The following is a 17,149-nucleotide window of genomic DNA, read 5'->3' on the forward strand; positions in this document are numbered from 1 at the left end:
GCTTGGCTCCCTCCATTGTAGAGGAGCTGTTTTCAGCTGGCTGCAGCGGTGACTGCCGGTTTTCTCTTCGGATAGTGTTTTAGTACAGAGGCAAGAGATAGCAAGGAGCAGGAGACAACTGTGTATGGGAGGAAGGCATCAGCACCATTGTCTCCATTAATCACCCAGGGCCATTGTGGTCCTGTCCTGTACACGGCGCCAGTACAGGCAGGCAGGCAGACAGAGAGAAGAGAGGAAGAAGCAGAGGAAGAGGGAGAGAGAGGGGGGCAGGGTGGCTGCAGGGAGAAAGAGGGGCAGAGAATGGTTGGGGAACAGCCTGTATGTCCACCTCAGCTCCTACTGCGGGGCTGGGGAGCAGTGTTGCTGTCTCAGTGCTTGTCCTCCGTGTTCTCCCAGATCCCAGATCCTGAGGTAAGAGCCAGATGCATCTGTGTGTGTCCTCCACAGGTTCTGTTCAAGATGGAATATCCCGAGTGTTTCTCTGTGACAGGTGCTTCGCCATTTAAAATGTAGCTTTGCGTGATTGGTGGCCAGAGTTGATGCTTTTATTGACCGTCTGGGCTATGTGTGACTGACTATTCATTAAAACCACGAATAGTCATGTAAGGTCTTACATTGTAAGGTCTTACATTGTAAGGTCTTACATGGACGGCAAGGGCAAACACGTTTGAACGGGTGTAAACAGGAGGTTGGATAACATTCATCTCGACACAGAGAACTTGTGTGTGTGCGCATTTGTGCGTAAGTTAAAAGGGTTACATTGCAAGTCATTTCCGTTGTGTTTTCCAAAAGCAACAAATGCACTTTACTTACATTTAAAATATGACTGAAAGTGCAACATATTATTAGCACGGAGAAGAAGATTTTAAATTCTCAGTTGCAAGAAGCGACATTGTGAAAAAAATGATTCAAGCCAAAAATGGCTAAAAACCTGGGGAAAGTTTGGTTGATGAGAAACTAAGTTCTTGTGTAAAAGAAGGCTAAAGCATAATAGATGTCTTTTATACACCTGTGATGTTCCCTTTTAGTGTGCAGTTAACACTTCTAGGCATCAGGCTATAGACTAGGGGTCTCCAACAAGTAGCTCCCAGTCCCTTTCCAAGTAGCTCAATAATAGAACGTACCCTAGCTTCCATTTATTATCCAATCAAACTCAGAGGTGTCCCGCCCCTTCTAACACTAAATTACTATATACCGATTAGTTGTCAAACAGTTGCGCTGCTGTCAGCTTGATGAGTGCGTGTGTGTCAAATCAAAGTTCAGACTGTTAGGAGGACATTTAGATGACACCTCTCTCGTTGACTCATCTCTCTAAATGGAAATACCCAGAATACATCACACAAAATGAAAAGTGAATAAGACAAAATGTCGGTGTATTTGTGAATGCATTGCTCTGTTTTGACGGCATTAATATTTTAATTCAATAGTGTGTGAGCTATACGAGAAAGAAATGCATACAGAAATACAAAATGCACATGGAGCTGAATTATGCTGAGCTGAGTTAAGTGAGTTGTGGACATCAATGTTTTGTAAATGTTCAGGCAAAACAAGCTTTTCCTGTTTGTTTGGGTTGAAATAAAATAGCTCTCGGCCATTTTCATTTTGTCAAAGTAGCTCTCAGGTAAAAAAAGGTTGGAGAAAGTACAAGGCGCTTCTATAAAAAGCCTTCTAGTGGCTGCTGGAGGCAGCGGAATTACAAAGTAAAGGTTGATGTGATCCGTAAATACACGTATAAACCCTTAAACCCTAACTTAATTAAAAACAAAGTAAAAATAATAATTAATAAAAACATATGGCCTCAATAGAATTGATGCAATCTTAATAATCAACTACTTGCAGATCAACTGTAGCAAAACCAAATATGTTTAAATAATGTGATATGTAATAAATGTGAGGTAACTCAAGGTCGTTGTGATTGTAAAATGTTTGTTGTTTGTTGCACCAGAATAAAACCTGATGCTTATCGCGACTAATCCGGACTCATGGAATGCCCTGAAGAGCCATGTTTAATATCCTCTTCAAGGCTAATCCTTCTGCAGGAGCTGCACAAATGCAGTGTAAATTCATTCAGACAACTTTCCTCTGAGCTTCTTTGTTTAGTTAGACCCACAGTTCCCGTTGTGTCCTCAAGGCCTTGGAGACAAACAGTAGAAGATGGTGTGTAGTTGGCACGTTGCCTCGCTGAAACGTATCAGGTCCAGAAAATGACGACAACAACAACAGGTCATTTTGCCCTGATGGATTTATTTTGATGCACATGGCAAAATAAACAAGAATGAATATTCTAATACGTAATGATGCTCTGCTCAAAATGAATCTGGCATCTGCTATTTTGGACGTGTGTTGTTAGATCCAGCTATTTCATTCTTTACATCTCAGCTTCTGTACAGTCTCAGTCCTCGGTGTTAACCATGTTTCATTTTATTTTTAGAATTACTTTCAGATGCCTCTATTTCAACACATAATGGGGCTAACCGTGACAATAAAAGTCAGTTTTCTAATCCACTGCTTTCTGCTGTGTGGGCTTAAAGTATAACGTTTCGAAAACCACTCAGTGTTCAATCAGGTTATTGATTTAGGGAGAAACCCTACACTTCTTCCCCCCTGGAGAGAGCAACTATGAAATGTGAAGTGTTTTTTTGTTGGTTTTGTAATGTTTAGTTTTTTTGACAATATCGACTGAGCCTTTTTTAGAGGCACAAAAACGCTGAGGTCATGCCACCAAAGCGTCTTCTTTTTCTTTCTATTCCTTTCAAAGAAAGCTGTTCTTTCAAAGACAACTTTGTGGTCAAATATTGGTCTGTATGCTAGTAAATAGATCAAAAGAAAACAAAATGTTGAGTATATGAAATGATAACATCATGGGATCGACCCCTACAAAGTTTGAAATGGCCAATGACTTTGATTGGGGAATTTCTGCTCTTTTGAGGACCTTGAATGCCTTTTTTCTTTTCGGAGTTGTGCCCATGTATGACTGTAATGTGCAACATGTTAGATTCAAGAAGTTTGACTGAGCCGAGATCCTGTTTACCTTCTTGCATGTTGCACTCAGGTGTAAAATATGTCAATTAAAATATATCTGTGGTGTCCAGATACTATCGAACACAACATGTTTCTCTTTTTACCCCAACAGCTTTTACCGACAGATCCCCCAAAGAAGCCAGACCCTGTGAACTCAGAGACTGTTGTTTTCTGGGGGCTGCGGTTATGGCAGGTCATCGGCATCTTTTCCATGTTTGCTTTGGCAGTTGGTCAGTATATATATATATATATATTTCGCCTTCTTCAAAAAAACAACACCATTTCACCTACATAACGTCACACCTGAGACACTTCTAATGTGTGAGATGACCGAATGATTTTATGGTTTGTACGCTTTCTGCTTCCACCTCAATACATGAGAAGTGAAGAGAATTTTGTCTGCACTGTGCTTCTGACTAGGTCTTGCTAATTGTTTTTATATTCCAGAGTCACTATATAATGTACCTTATTAGATCAAACTAGCTCTTAGCACAAATTGCAATTATTTCACAAGAAAGCAGTAAATAAAAGTCCAGTCAAATCATCTAAATTGATCGTGTGGGACGAGAATGTCGCCATACATGTTGTTAAAGCATTTAATTTAACAGCATAAACATCAGTGAGATGGTTGAGGAAAAGACACACTTTCACCAAAGTCGTTAAGATCCATTAGCTTAGAGCCACAACTATGATGTGGTGAAATCTGAATGAATGAGTGAAAGGTTTGCAGAGACACTATCATCGAGGCAAAAAAGACATGTATAATCTGTATCCTGACCCTTTAAATTCCTTACATCCTATAAATGTGGCTAAGATGTTGATAGGCGTTAGAACTTGTTGGACTCATTATGTCTTGTGTTTTGTTTTTTTGCCCTTCTCTCCTTCAGTTATCACTCTGTGTTGTATTTTCAAATGCCGAATCCCAAGAACCAAAAAGGAAATCGAGGCACGGCATGCACAGAGGCAGGCTGCCAAGAAATATGCCAACACATTAGAGACAGTGCCACCTCTCAATGAGCTGACCGAGATCCCAGGATGTAAGTTCCCCACTGAAACATCTTTACAAACTTTTAATTTCAGGAGCTTGAATGCAAACTGTGGTGCTTTATCACTCTGCTGCTGGGATTCTGTCTTGTGATTCCATAAGCCCCACAGAGCAAGTTCAGGTGCAAATTAGAAAATGGGAGACAAAATTGTGGAAATTGTTTGGACTTTGCGTGGCACCGAGAGAGTTCTCTCGACACAATAACGTTGCTGGTTGCTCTTTAATCACAGACTACACACACATAAACCAAACTAAAACAGTCAGTGTTATTTCCCCCAACCCAGCTCTGCTGTGTATGCAGCCGTCAGTCACCTCCCACCAAGTCCATGAATGAACTGCTTTTAAAGGGAGAGAGCATGATTAGTAAGCAGCATCACCTGTGACTGCTTTCACAAGTCATCTTCACACCTGCACTCCCACTTGCAGCTGACTGTCAATCACACCCACCTCAACTCTTTTTCAAAGCTTTTTATGACTCTGGACTGTCATCTCTCACTTTATTATTAATATGGAAACACCTGTCTTTCTATTTGACATCATATCAACTCTCACTTCTGTTCTATCTGTTTTATCTGTTATACTAAAATTTCTCTTCTCTTCTCTTCTCTTCTCTTCTCTTCTCTTCTCTTCTCTTCTCTTCTCTTCACTTCTCTCTCTTATTTTCCAGCTACACCTGACGCCTCTGCAGTACAGACTGTGTCTGAGCAGGTCCAACCTCAAAGTTCTGACAACAGCGAGGTCTCAGTAGTTAGGGTCAGCGAGGAGCAGCCCAGCTCCCACAGTTTACCAGAGACAACATAATTTTTCCCCACTCCCCTTTTCTACCAATCTTATTTTCTGTCCCAATCCTTTCACTCAGCCGCTGTAAAAAGATTCAGAAAGTCCCATTCAAGCATCTGCCATACACTCTGGTTCAGTCCGGTTCTCCTTTAATGCCCAAATGTACAGAGAAAAGAGCACACGTTTTGCTTGCTAGTGCAGGATGTTGCAGTAACTGTGTGTGTGTGCAGCAGGAAATTATACTGCTTTTAGGTTAGTTCCTCCGGAGCAGCTGGACTTTTGTAGTTTATACATTTGTATATTGATGTTTTTAATATAAATGCACATATTTTGCTCATGCATATTTGCATGGAAACATATCAAGCTAATGAATTTGATAATTATGTGAGAATTCAGAGGAAATGGTAATGCATGCGGCATGTTTACGCTCTATGCTTGTCTCTTCATCCTTCCTGTTGTGTCTTCTTTCCCAAGATGTGCTTTGATTAAAGTAAATCATTCAAACCATCCACTGCTGCTGCTAATTAAAAGTGATGGTGGCAGTAAGAACAAGGTAATTACATACTCCTCTCTTTTTTTCCCCCACTCTCTCAGGAGTTTGGCGTGTTGGCTTATGTGTATCTGTCATCTCAGCTGCTTAGCAATGGCTTTTTCAAGTTATGAGTGATGACAAATAGTAACTGACATCAGTCCTGTCTTGTACAGGTTATTACAAAATGGATCATAGGGAAACAGCATCGAGCTGTCAATAAGTTCTTTATGTATGGGAATTGCATCAAGTAAGATCTGCATCAGGGGCCACACGGTGGAGTAGTGGTTAGCACTCTCGCCTTGCAGCGAGAAGACCCGGGTTCGAGCCCCGGTTGGAACAAGGGCCTTTCTGCATGGAGTTTGCATGTTCTCCCCGTGTGTGCGTGGGTTCTCCGGCTTCCTCCCACAGTCCAAAAACATGCAGTGTGTGGATTAGGTAAATTGGACACTCTAAATTGACCGTAGGAGTGAGTGTGAGAGTGAATGGTTGTTTGTCTCTAGTTGTGTGTGGCCCTGCGATGGACTGGCGAACTGTCCAGGGTGTACCCCGCCTATCGCCCGATGTAGCTGAGATTGGCACAGCACCCCCCGCGACCCTCTGGTGGAGGATAAAGCGGTTAGATGATGATGATGATGAAGATCTGCATCAGACTGGGTGAGGGAAGATATTACATTACATTATTACATTACATATCATTTAGCAGACGCTTTTATCCAAAGCGATCATGTCCTGGATGTAGGCGGGACCAGATCCGTTTGTAGCATGGAATGCAAGCACTAGAGTCTTGAAGCGGATGCGAGCAGCTGTCAAAGCAGCAGTCCAAGCAGCAGCGAGCAGCAGTCCAAGCTGGGGAGGCAAGAGCCTGGACCAGAACCTGTGCCGCCTTCTGGGTTAGAAGAGGTCGTATCCTTCTGATGTGGGGGTGGAGTGGCTCAGTGGTTAAGACCCTACCTTGTGTACCAAAGACATCATGGTCGCAAGTTCGATTCCACCCCTGGCTAATTGTACTTGATTCCATTGTAAGTCGCTTTGGATAAAAGCGTCTGCTAAATGACATGTAATGTAATGTAATGTTGTGCATTGTATCTGCAAGATGGAGCTGTTGCAGCAATGTTGGCAGTGAAGGAGAGATGGTCATCAAGTGTCACACCCAGGTTGCTTGTGGTATGAGAAGGAGCTAGTTGTCGAGGGTGATGGTTAGGTCTGTGGTGGGACAGCCCTTTCAGTCAGTCAGTCATCATCTAACCGCTTTATCCTCCACCAGAGGGTCGCGGGGGGTGCTGTGCCAATCTCAGCTACATCAGGCGATAGGCAGGGTACACCCTGGACAGTTTGCCAGTCCATCGCAGGGCCACACACAACTACAGACAAACAACCATTCACTCTCACACTCACTCCTATGGTCAATTTAGAGTGTCCAATTTACCTAATCCCCACATTGGATGTTTTTGGTCATCCAATGTGGGACTGTGGACTGTGGGAGGAAGCCGGAGTACCCGGAGAGAACCCACGCACACACGGGGAGAACATGCAAACTCCATGCAGAAAGGCCCTTGGTCCAACCGGGGCTCGAACCCGGGTCTTCTCGCTGCAAGGCGAGAGTGCTAACCACTACTCCACCGTGTGGCCCTGGGAGAGCCCTTTTTCTGGGAGAAAAAGAAACTTGGTCTTGTCGAGATTGAGTTTCAGGTGATGGTCAGACATCCACTGAGAGATGTTGGTCAGACAAGCGGAGATCCGTTCTGCTACATGTGTGTCGTTGATGAAAGATGAGAGAATGAGTTGGGTGTCATCAGCATAGCTGTGAAAGGAAAAACCATGAGAGAGAATAACAGAACCAAGAGAGTTGGTGTATAGAGAGAAGAGGAGAGGGCCCAAGACAGAACCCTGAGGGACCCCAGTAGCTAGAGGACAGGGTTCCAACACAGATCCTCTCCAGGTTACTCTGTATGTTCGGTTTTGAAGATAGGTTGAGAGTAGGGTAAGTGCAGAGCCTGAGACACCTAGTTCTTGAAGGGAGAAAGTAAGGATCTGGTGGTTAACTGTGTCAAACGCTGCAGAAAGGTCCAAGAGGATGAGCACAGAGGAGAGAGAGGCAGCCCTGGCAGTGTGGAGTTGCTCAGTGACAGCAAGAAGTGCAGTTTCAGTCAAGTGACCTCTTTAAAACCAGACTAAAGAGGATCAAGAAGGTTGTTTCCAGTGAAGGTAGGAAGAGGGTTGATTAAAGGTAGCATGCTCCAGAGTTTTGGAAAGAAAAGGAAGACGAGAGACATGTCTGTAGTTATTCACTTCAGACGGGTCAAGGGTGGGTTTTTTAAGGAGGGGAGTCACTCTGGCCTCTTTAAGAGAGTCTGGAAAGCAACCAGATGATAGAGATGTGTTAATGAGATGGGTGAGGAAAGGAAGAAGATCAGAAGCAATTGACTGTAGAAGGTGAGAGGGGATAGGGTCAAGGGGGCAGGAGGTGGGCTGGGCAGAGGTTATTAGGGAAAGAACTTGATCATGAGATAGATGGTGAAAGAGGATAGAGAAGGAGATGAATTTGTGGTTGGTAGAGTGGTGAGATCAGGAGGTGGGGTTGAGAAAGAAGAGCAAATGTCATCTACTTTTTTTGTGAAGTAGTTGACAAAGTGAATTGGTAGGAGGGAGGGAGGAGTGGGAGTGGGGGGTCAAGGAGGTTAGAGAAGATCGAGAAAAGTTTTTTGGGGTTAGAGAAAGGATTGAATTTTAGTCTGATAGAAAGATTGTTTGGCTGCAGAGGTAGAGGCAGTGAAGGTGGAGAGGAGAGAATGATAGGAAAGCAGGTCGTCAGGGTCTTTCGATTTCCTTTATTTCCTTTCTGCTGCCCGAGTCAGACAACCACAGGGCTGGGGAGGACTTACAAACCCGCATGAAGTGGGGTTACCTTGAGGTCGGAGGTGGAGCAGTTTCTGGTGAAGATGAGGTCAAGGTGGTTGCCAGCTTTGTGAGTTGGTGGAGAAGGAGCAAGTGAGAGAGAAAGAGAGGAAAGTAAAAGAAGTAGATCGGATGACTTCTCTGACTGGATGTTGGAAGTCGCCAAGAAGAACAAGTGGTGTGCCATTTTCTGGGATGTTTGAAAGGAGGACATCTAGTTCCTCCAAGAAGTGTCCCAATGTAGATGATAGATGACAACAATGATTAGTTTTACTGGGTGAGTTACAGTTACAGCATGAAATTCAAACGACTGTGAAAAGAAGTGTGGCAGTGGGTGAAGAGTGAAAGTCCAGTTGGGGTTGATGAGCAGAACTGTCCCATCACCTCTTCCAGTGGATCTGGGTGTGTGGGACAAAGAGTGGGCAGAGGAGAGAGCCGCAGGGGTGGCTGTGTTGGAGGGTGTTATCCATGTCTCAGTGAGAAGTCCAGGCATTGCTCAGTAGCAAAGCCAGAGATGAACTCAGTCTTGCGGGTAGCTGACTGGCAATTCCACAGGCCCCCTGCAACAAGGTGTTGGATGGGTGACGAGCGGGTGGGATAGATAAGTGAGATGCTGTGAGTGAATGTGAGGAAACATGAACAGGAATGGAAAAAGTGCACCTATGTGCAAGGTAGAAAAACAATTGTAGGCAGGAACTAAGCCTCATTAGCCTCAAAGGAGTCCTTTGTCTTTGTCTTCCTGAGTCTTCTTCTTCCTGAATCTGCTGCCTCAAAGTGAATGCTGCTGATTGATCAACACCTGATTAGGGGCTGATTGGTTACAGCAGTGTTGGCCACTCCCCTGTAGCCAATGAAACTTCACACCTGGTGATGGTGATGACTCAATAGAAACTAGGTCAACAATAACAGCAACAATAACAACTTTCTCTTTGACCTAGCAGAAAAAATATCAACAACAAACTTTCACCTTGACTAAACAGCAACCAAATGAGAAAGACCCACAGAAGTGATACTTAGCTTAATTCCAGTAGTCCTATGCAGAAAGTATACCCAGAAAGTCCAAATGCACACTGTCCATATTCACATGATAAACCTAGTGTGGCAGGAGCATCAGTCTCTCTTCAATCTCTAGATTCACCACAGAGAGTTGATCTTGCGTATATTTTGGTAAATCCTGTTTTATGACTGTTCACTGTAGCTAATCAACCATGTGGCTGAGGAGAGGAGCTGCATCAGCTGCAGCGATCATACATATTCAGGACACGTATACTGTATAGTAGCTGCTCTCAACCATGAACTCCAAACAAACCATGCTCTGTAATTGGCTTCTGGGTTTAATGAAGGAGGAGAACAGCGTAACTTTGAGCTCAATAACATGCTAATTGCCACCTTTTTCCAGTAATTACATCATGTTTCGTATTGTAAAAGTATTAATATCAAACCATATGTATGTCTTTTTTTCATTCATCTAAAAGAAGCTGTAAACGTATGGATTGTGCGTCCACAGCAGTCTGGAAACACAACACAGCGACATAGCAGCAACAAATGAGCACCAGAAATGCCTTTTCTTATCTTTCTTGTTGATTTGCTCGTGAAGATAATCTTCAAACCCAAAGTAATTTTATGCAAAGTCTTGTGAAATTAGACTTTATGTGACAGAGAATAAAAAAAAACCAGTGTAGGTGTCTGATGTAAAACACAGGAAATGGTCATTTTCCATTAACATCCATTAACATTTTCTCTCTGCCGCCATGTAGCACGTTTCGCAAACTGTTAAAATTGGCTGGGGTAAAATATGAGAAAAAGTAATTAGTTTCCGGTCTTATTTCCTGCAGCAAATCTTCAAGCACTCACACAATCCAATAACTCTCATCAGACCTGATTTGTCGAAGATAACAAAGTGTATCATTTCTGTTAGTCTAAAAATGAAGGCTATATCATTGATTCCAGACTGACTAAAAATCACAGCACTGAATAAGAACTGAGGAGGAGGTTGTTTGAGGTTCAGTGACATGCAGAAAGAAATTTGGAGTTGCAGTTTCTAAATTGAACTGTGATATTAGTAAGATGAGCTCTGGCAGGAACCTTGCCCCAGTCAAACTGAACTTGTTTTTAAAAAATACCAACATGTTTTGTCAAATACACAGTCTGTGCTAAACATTTGACATTTATTAATGTGTGAGGGTCAAGGCCTTTAGTAGAGGGCAACGTTCACCTTTAATTATTCCACTGCGGTGAACAGGATGAGGTAAACACAGAGACTGGGGATACAAGCTGTCCAATTTTTAGCAACGCTTAAAACAATCTCTGAGTCATGTTTCACAATCTGGCATTTCATTAAAGTGTCTCACTTAGCCTTTCGATAACCTTGATTATAACCCACTGCGCTGATTCATAAATCTCCACCATTTTGTCAACACCTGATAAAACAGGAAGAGAAAAAAAAAAGAGACAGTGTGGATATAAGAGCGATGCATATGAGCAAAAGAGAGTTCATCACAGGTCCAGTTAAAACAACGACTCACAGCATTATGATGGGTTGGTCGATCAGATTCAGTCGACTGGATTCATTCAGCACACGCAAACAACACAATCCTTTCAGGTTTACTCTTGACCGCCACTGGCAACCTATGACATTTGGTGTGTATTTGTCATGGTCTTTGTATCCTGAGTCGCACAGAGACAACGTATGCTATAGAAAAAAAGATTTACAGAAGTTCCCTTTGACCCCTGGAGTCTCCTCTGAGCAATTCTCAGTTTTTTACACATCAGCTGCTCAAGTAAAAGATTACAACTGGTTGTGTAGCTCACCATCATGTGAAATGAGTGAACTATTGCCTCTGGCTGTTACATAATTTTCTCTTTTGGTTGGTCCCTGAAGCCAAACTCCAGTGGGCTTCGATGTTTCCCTGTTACCTTTGGTTTTTCTGAGTTTTTATCTTAAAAATGCATGACCTACTTTTGATCTTCTGGTGCTGGGTACTCACTGCCCTGCGTGTTTTTCAATGTTTCCCTGCTCCAGCACACCTGATTCAAATGGGTCATTATCAGGCTTCTGCACAGCTTGATAACGAGCTGACCATTTGAATGAGGTGTGTTGGAGCAGAAGCAGTGAGTCCCCAGGACCAGGGTTGAGTTGTGTCAATCGCGAATGATTTGTTCAAGAGAAGAAATCGTTTGGGCAAACAAACTGAACTGAATCACTTTGTTCATCTCACAGTTCATGCTGAGCTGAGCTGCTTTCTGACTGTTCCCTGCAAAACAGTCCGTCACTCAGTGATGGAACCCCCGTGTGTCCCCCAAGCTAAACATCAACGCACATATACATCTAGTTTCCCAGTAAGCACAAACTTTTAGAATCTAATCATAATGTTTCAGATGTTTGTAGATCCACTGTGATCTGTATGTTTTTATGCACACGTGTAAATGGTAAACTTAGGCATAATACTGTTGATATTGCACTTATCCTATTTTTCCTTAAGAAATTTCATGATATCTTTCATCAAGTGTAAAACAAAGGGAACATTTTGTTGTTTATAGTTTATATACTATTGTTATCTTACTGCTCCGGCCCATGAACTAAAATGAGTTTGACAGCCCTGGCTGGTGTAGAGGCTCAGCAATGCTGAAGCTCAGCTGCCACTGTGATGAGAGGAGGAGGAGGAGGAGGAGGAGAATGGACACTTTTAAACGACACTCAGGCAATTCAGAAACAAAGCGACAAATGTAGTAAAGTTGTTGTTTTTCCCAAGTCAATGCATAATGGAAAAAAAAGTGCTTAGTGGCACAAATACAGTACATAAATAAAGACAAACGTTTCAGTAATTATTTAGTGCAAGATTTAATTGTTTTTCAAAGGATGTCGCCACCTTTCGTATTTTCTGCTATTTTCAGCATGTAGAAACGTACAATAAAAAAGCCGACTGAGACCTGTCAGGTCCTCTCACTGTGAGGAAATGGTATGTGTACTGACATAAAGTGCATGAGTCAGAAAACTAGTACACTGTACATACGCCCTGAGTGATTTAGCAGCTTAAACTGTCAGAATCAGCCTCAAAAAACCAAGAATAATGCCGAACTGTACAGTAGATCGCGTTAAAAATACTTCCAATTCCCAGAAATGTGCGTTCATCTCCGACATTTAAGCAAGGACATTTCTAAAATCTCATGATTTAACAGAGGAGTCTAGTGTATAATGAGCTCAATCACAACCCGTTGAGCTGAGTTTCAGTTCAGTGGAGTCTGCAATTTGAAATCTCAAGCTATTTTCCTCTCTTTCTGCTATAATGGGCGTCAAATTTACCAGTCACCATCTCTTGGTTCTTACTCTTGGTAAAAACACAAATAACATGGCCCAAACAAATCAAAGTCAGTTCATATGAATTCATTTATGCTCAATTTCATGTTCTTTGCTTCATACCGAACCAAAGAGTCTAATTTCTTTGGAAAAGTTGTACATCTCCTTCAAGTATATCCTCATGATGACCTTTTTGAATAACAATGAGAAATTATCTCCGTCTGTGAATCTCTTTTCTCCATTTCTTGCCCAGAACGCACTTCAAGCAATCCCATTAAAAGAATAAGTAGATCATGCTTATTAGGACAGATAGAAACAGATGTGCCTTCATTACACGTAACCTACTTAGCATATTGAACTGGATTAAATTCTTCCTTCCAATTAACACATGAGGCCTGATGATACCTTTTGTTTATTCCCCCCCATCGCTTTGAATTTGCAGCTGCAAAAGCAGAAGAAAAAGAGGAGGTGACAACAGTTTCCGGGAAAGTGGATGGTGAAAAAGGAGAGAAGAAGACCAAGGAGGGTAAGAAAGAGGGCAAGGGTGCCAAAGAAGAGAAAGGAGACGAAAATGGCCCATCAACAAAGAAGAAGGGTGAGAAAGGTGAAAAGGGAGCACCCAAGAATGAAGATGGGGAAAGTAAAGGGAAGAAATCTGGAGAGAAAGAAGACAAAGGCGGAGCTAAAGGTGGAGCTAAAGGTGGAGCTAAAGGTGGAGCTAAAGGCAGAACCAAGAAACAGTGAACTCTGCCTTACACGCGAACATTTAAAAAAAAGATCATTTCATATTTTTCACTGTATTTTGGGCACTTTTTTTCTTAAATGAAATTTGTACTGATATTATATTTACAATAAATAAAAAAGAGAAATAAAATCATTGTTTTTTTTTGTCTGAAACCAGAATCAGAACGCACAAGTATGAGTCCAGTAAAACCAAAGATTTATTGACATATATTCACAATTCATTGATGTACATTAGAGACAAGGAACAATCTTACCATATTTTTTTCTTCAAAAGTTTACACTGATATCTACAACATGCCTACATCAGTGATGAGAGGGTGAGACGTGTCCACACACTGTATCCAAGACATGAAGACAAATGGCAACTACGTTTCTGCACAAGATAAATAAAAGTTTTCATTTTTTATTATTATTTTTTTTTTTTTACTTCCATAAGAGGTATTTGAAAAGGACAAAAAACAACATTAGCTCTATGGCTATTGGCCTTATTGTACATTTGATTTCCAAAACATTTTGCACGATACAATCTGAATAAAATACTGTATTATGGAGTATTAAAGTGCTCAAATATAATTTTCAGAATGTTCTTTTTTAACTATTTTCATTCTCTGAAACCAGCCACCCTTTTGATTAAGAACCTGGACTGCACAACGACGACATGTTTACTTGTCTAGCAATAATTACAGCTGAAAGTCAGATATAAGAGAACTGTACATAATCCAACTGTACTGGCAGTAACATTTAATGTGATCGCTCACATACTTTGTCTTTTTCCATACGACCTTCAGCCACCTGTGTGTGATATTTTAGCCAAGTCACTCAAACCCCATCACAATCATGACCGATCCGCATGGAAATGTACAAGTTATGTGCAATTTGAATTTCTGATATCGTCACATGATTTAATGTATAGTCTAGTTTCCTTATTGCCAATAAATGACACTAAAATATCAATACAGTAGCTGTTGCTGCCACTATTTTGTTTTACTATTTGACAATATTTCCTCTATCATCACTTTTAAATATAATATAATATAATATAATATGATATACTAGTATTATATTATACTTATAAATACTTAAATTAATAGTGTAATTTCAAACAGCTGTAGCTTTTAGGGAACTTCATTTTTTTGTGAATAAATATATATGGTTAGTTATTAAAATATGTTTTTTTTGTACAATTGACCCGGAATAAATTAAAGTTACCAACATTTTTTTTGATACACTACGTCAGATAATGCTGAATTTGGGTATTTTCATTGTTTGTTGGCAACAGGAAAAAAAATACAGAATCTTATGAGATATATCGTTAAAACATTTGAAACAGTAGAAACAGTTCCTTCCTATTTTTGCACCTGTCTGCAGAATGAACTTAAGGGCAGTCCAAACTCTGCAGATGAGACTATGTGACCTTTTAAAACTGAATCAAAGTGCATGGATTATTGGACGGCATGGCAGTTGGGTAGAATGAGAGAATTTGGAGAATAATTCAGTCAATCAGAAGAGGAACAAGAGCGCTTGGCGAACTGTGGTCACCAAAAACACGATACAACACTGTGCACAACAGCAAATATTACCTTCAGTCATATAACGTTGAGATCTTAACGAGGTAAAAATCAATTCTGTATTTCAGTCAAATCAAATAAGGACTGAGACAAAAATAATATTAATGTGTTCAGTCTACTATAGCAAGCAGACAATTAGTATTTATCAAAAACAAAACTTAAATTCACACTGGGTCGAATTTTAAGACTCACTTTTATATTTTCCTACATGAGCTACCACTGACACTTCTGTTGTTCTTTCTTTTTCCTTTTATTTTTGAGAGCGGGTGAATTTAAGACTGTGTGGTTCCCGTAAACTTTTGCTCTGGCAGCATTTCAGCATGCTGCCTTTTCTCTTTGGTATCATCCATGATGTGACACATAATAACGGTTTGAAATATCTCGTGGAATGCCGCGTTAAAACAGGAATGCCCTCTGTCACCTGTCCGTATATTCACCAGTTTTGTTTTGGTCTATGTACATTATCAAATACTGCATTTTTGTAAACAAACACGTAAAAAAAAAAACAAATTATATACACTGACAAATTACGTATCCTTACACATGACAATGATTTGCTCACAATTAGAATGTATTTCTGACCTATGTAAACATTGTGACTTGTATATATATATATATATGTATATATATATACACATATATACATATATATACACACACACACACACACATACATCAAAAAGCAGCGAAACACTGGACCATCTATAAAAGTTACTGTGTGTTATTCATGTCTGGCTTTTCCTTCATATCCGCCACAATTGTCCATCTTGGAATTCCAAGAGAATTTGGGATTCCTCATTTAATTAACATTCCACTTGAATATTTGACCATTTCCTGCATGCTGTGTTGCTGTGTTTTTTTTCTCTCTTCTTTTGAAAAACAATACAAGAACACATGATATTCCTGTCAGATTTCCAAAATGTCCCTCTTCTCCTCGGCTCACACTGCACCCAAAGACAGTGACAGTCTTCAAAGAAATATTCTTACTTAGGCATCATGTTGTGTGTTTGTGGGTGTTTGTGTGTGTTACTATTTTTGGGGAGGAGAAAATCTGAGGATGAAACATTCATTTGAACTCTTCGGCATGTGTGTAGTAATTGGAAAGGAGACGAGTACTGGGTCTTTCTACAGCAGAGAGCATACAACTCTGTGAAAACAAGACTAGTTGATCCAGCTTTACGTAACATATTAACTTATTCTCAATACAAATGTTGAACAGGCTAAAACAATGTTATAAATGAATAAAAAATAGGTGTGCAACAACAGAGGACTTCCATTACCTGAGTACCTTACCTTTTACTCTGAAGTGGATATACAGTAATTAGATGAAAAACAAAGGACATACCATGAACAGATGCCACAAAATAGCTGCGTCTATACAACAACTTGATCGGAAAACGCACCGACGCTACTGAGCCTCACAAATGTGTCACTGAATGCACACAAAATCCAACGGACCTCACACAGGTGGTGGTCATTAAGGCTCTTCCTGGATCGACGACTGCAACCTTTGATTTATGCACAAAAGCCGAGCGTTTGAGGACGAGACAGCACAAACAGTTATGGCAGCAAAAAATAAAGAGATGAAAAAGGGCAGTTTCTGTTGTCCAGCCTTAAACACATTCACTGTGGCAGGTGGTGGTTGAAAGCGCAGAGAGTATTTGCCACAAAACTGAAGGTCATTTTTCCTTGGAAAAAGAATAAAAAGGTGTCACAGCTCTCAAAACTGACACACCCTCCTCTGCTTTGAGCCTCAACAGTCTGTCATGTTTTCTTTTTGCTTGATTCACAGGAGGAAAATAAAACTGGCAGTGTTGATGAATTCAGACCATCCTGAGACTGTTATGATTTGTTGAGCCAGTTTTTATCTGTACACACACAGCCGCGGCCTGGAGGTCACATGACCGTCTCCCTCTCCTCCTCGACCACCGGTGAGGGTTTCTCCTTCTCGCAGGGCCTCACGTGAGAAGAATGCTCCTCTTCGGGAATGTGGAGCTCCTGTCCCGACGATGGTATAGAGTTTTCTGACACTGAGCCATTCTTCACGTACCCGGGCAGGTTCCTGTGTCCGTTCACAGGCACCGGTCCCAGCCTCGTTGTGAGGTGGAGAGCCAGCGGTCCTCTGGCAGTGACGTTGGTAACACTGGTGTGTGATACCATAGGTCCATAGCTGTAAGTGTTACTGCCACTCCGGGCTTTTCTTTTGAAGTCCAGTGCCAGGGTCCTCCTGCTCCAGGACTTTTTGATCTCAGCTTGTACCTGAGAAG

The 17,149-nt window shown here is 41.3% G+C and overlaps 2 protein-coding genes across 2 annotated transcripts in view; one reads left to right on the forward strand and one right to left on the reverse strand.

Annotated features, from left to right (window-relative positions):
- tmie (transmembrane inner ear) lies at window positions 1–13,372 on the forward strand. Its single transcript, XM_044052414.1, has 4 exons — window positions 1–411; window positions 3,134–3,251; window positions 3,909–4,058; window positions 13,013–13,372. The coding sequence occupies exons 1-4, from the start codon at window positions 301–303 to the stop codon at window positions 13,312–13,314; spliced, it is 681 nt and encodes a 226-aa protein (XP_043908349.1). The 5' UTR covers window positions 1–300; the 3' UTR covers window positions 13,315–13,372.
- A 121-nt stretch (window positions 13,373–13,493) lies between these two features.
- pth1r (parathyroid hormone 1 receptor) overlaps window positions 13,494–17,149 on the reverse strand; it is a 44,384-nt gene continuing 40,728 nt past the window's right edge. The window contains exon 13 of the mRNA XM_044042399.1: window positions 13,494–17,141. Within this exon, the coding sequence (XP_043898334.1) occupies window positions 16,779–17,141 (363 nt within the window). The 3' untranslated portion in view covers window positions 13,494–16,778. The remainder of the gene's footprint in view (window positions 17,142–17,149) is intronic.

The sequence above is a fragment of the Solea senegalensis genome, linkage group LG1 (assembly GCF_019176455.1).
Source record: "Solea senegalensis isolate Sse05_10M linkage group LG1, IFAPA_SoseM_1, whole genome shotgun sequence".
Classification (NCBI taxonomy): domain Eukaryota; kingdom Metazoa; phylum Chordata; class Actinopteri; order Pleuronectiformes; family Soleidae; genus Solea; species Solea senegalensis.

Bases quoted from the DNA above. Each gene is read 5' to 3' on its own strand.
- tmie (XM_044052414.1), top strand. From the start codon at position 301: ATGGTTGGGGAACAGCCTGTATGTCCACCTCAGCTCCTACTGCGGGGC. The intron at 412-3,133 runs GTAAGAGCCAGA...TTACCCCAACAG, and splicing joins CCCAGATCCCAGATCCTGAG to CTTTTACCGACAGATCCCCC. The intron at 4,059-13,012 runs GTAAGTTCCCCA...TTGAATTTGCAG, and splicing joins GCTGACCGAGATCCCAGGAT to CTGCAAAAGCAGAAGAAAAA.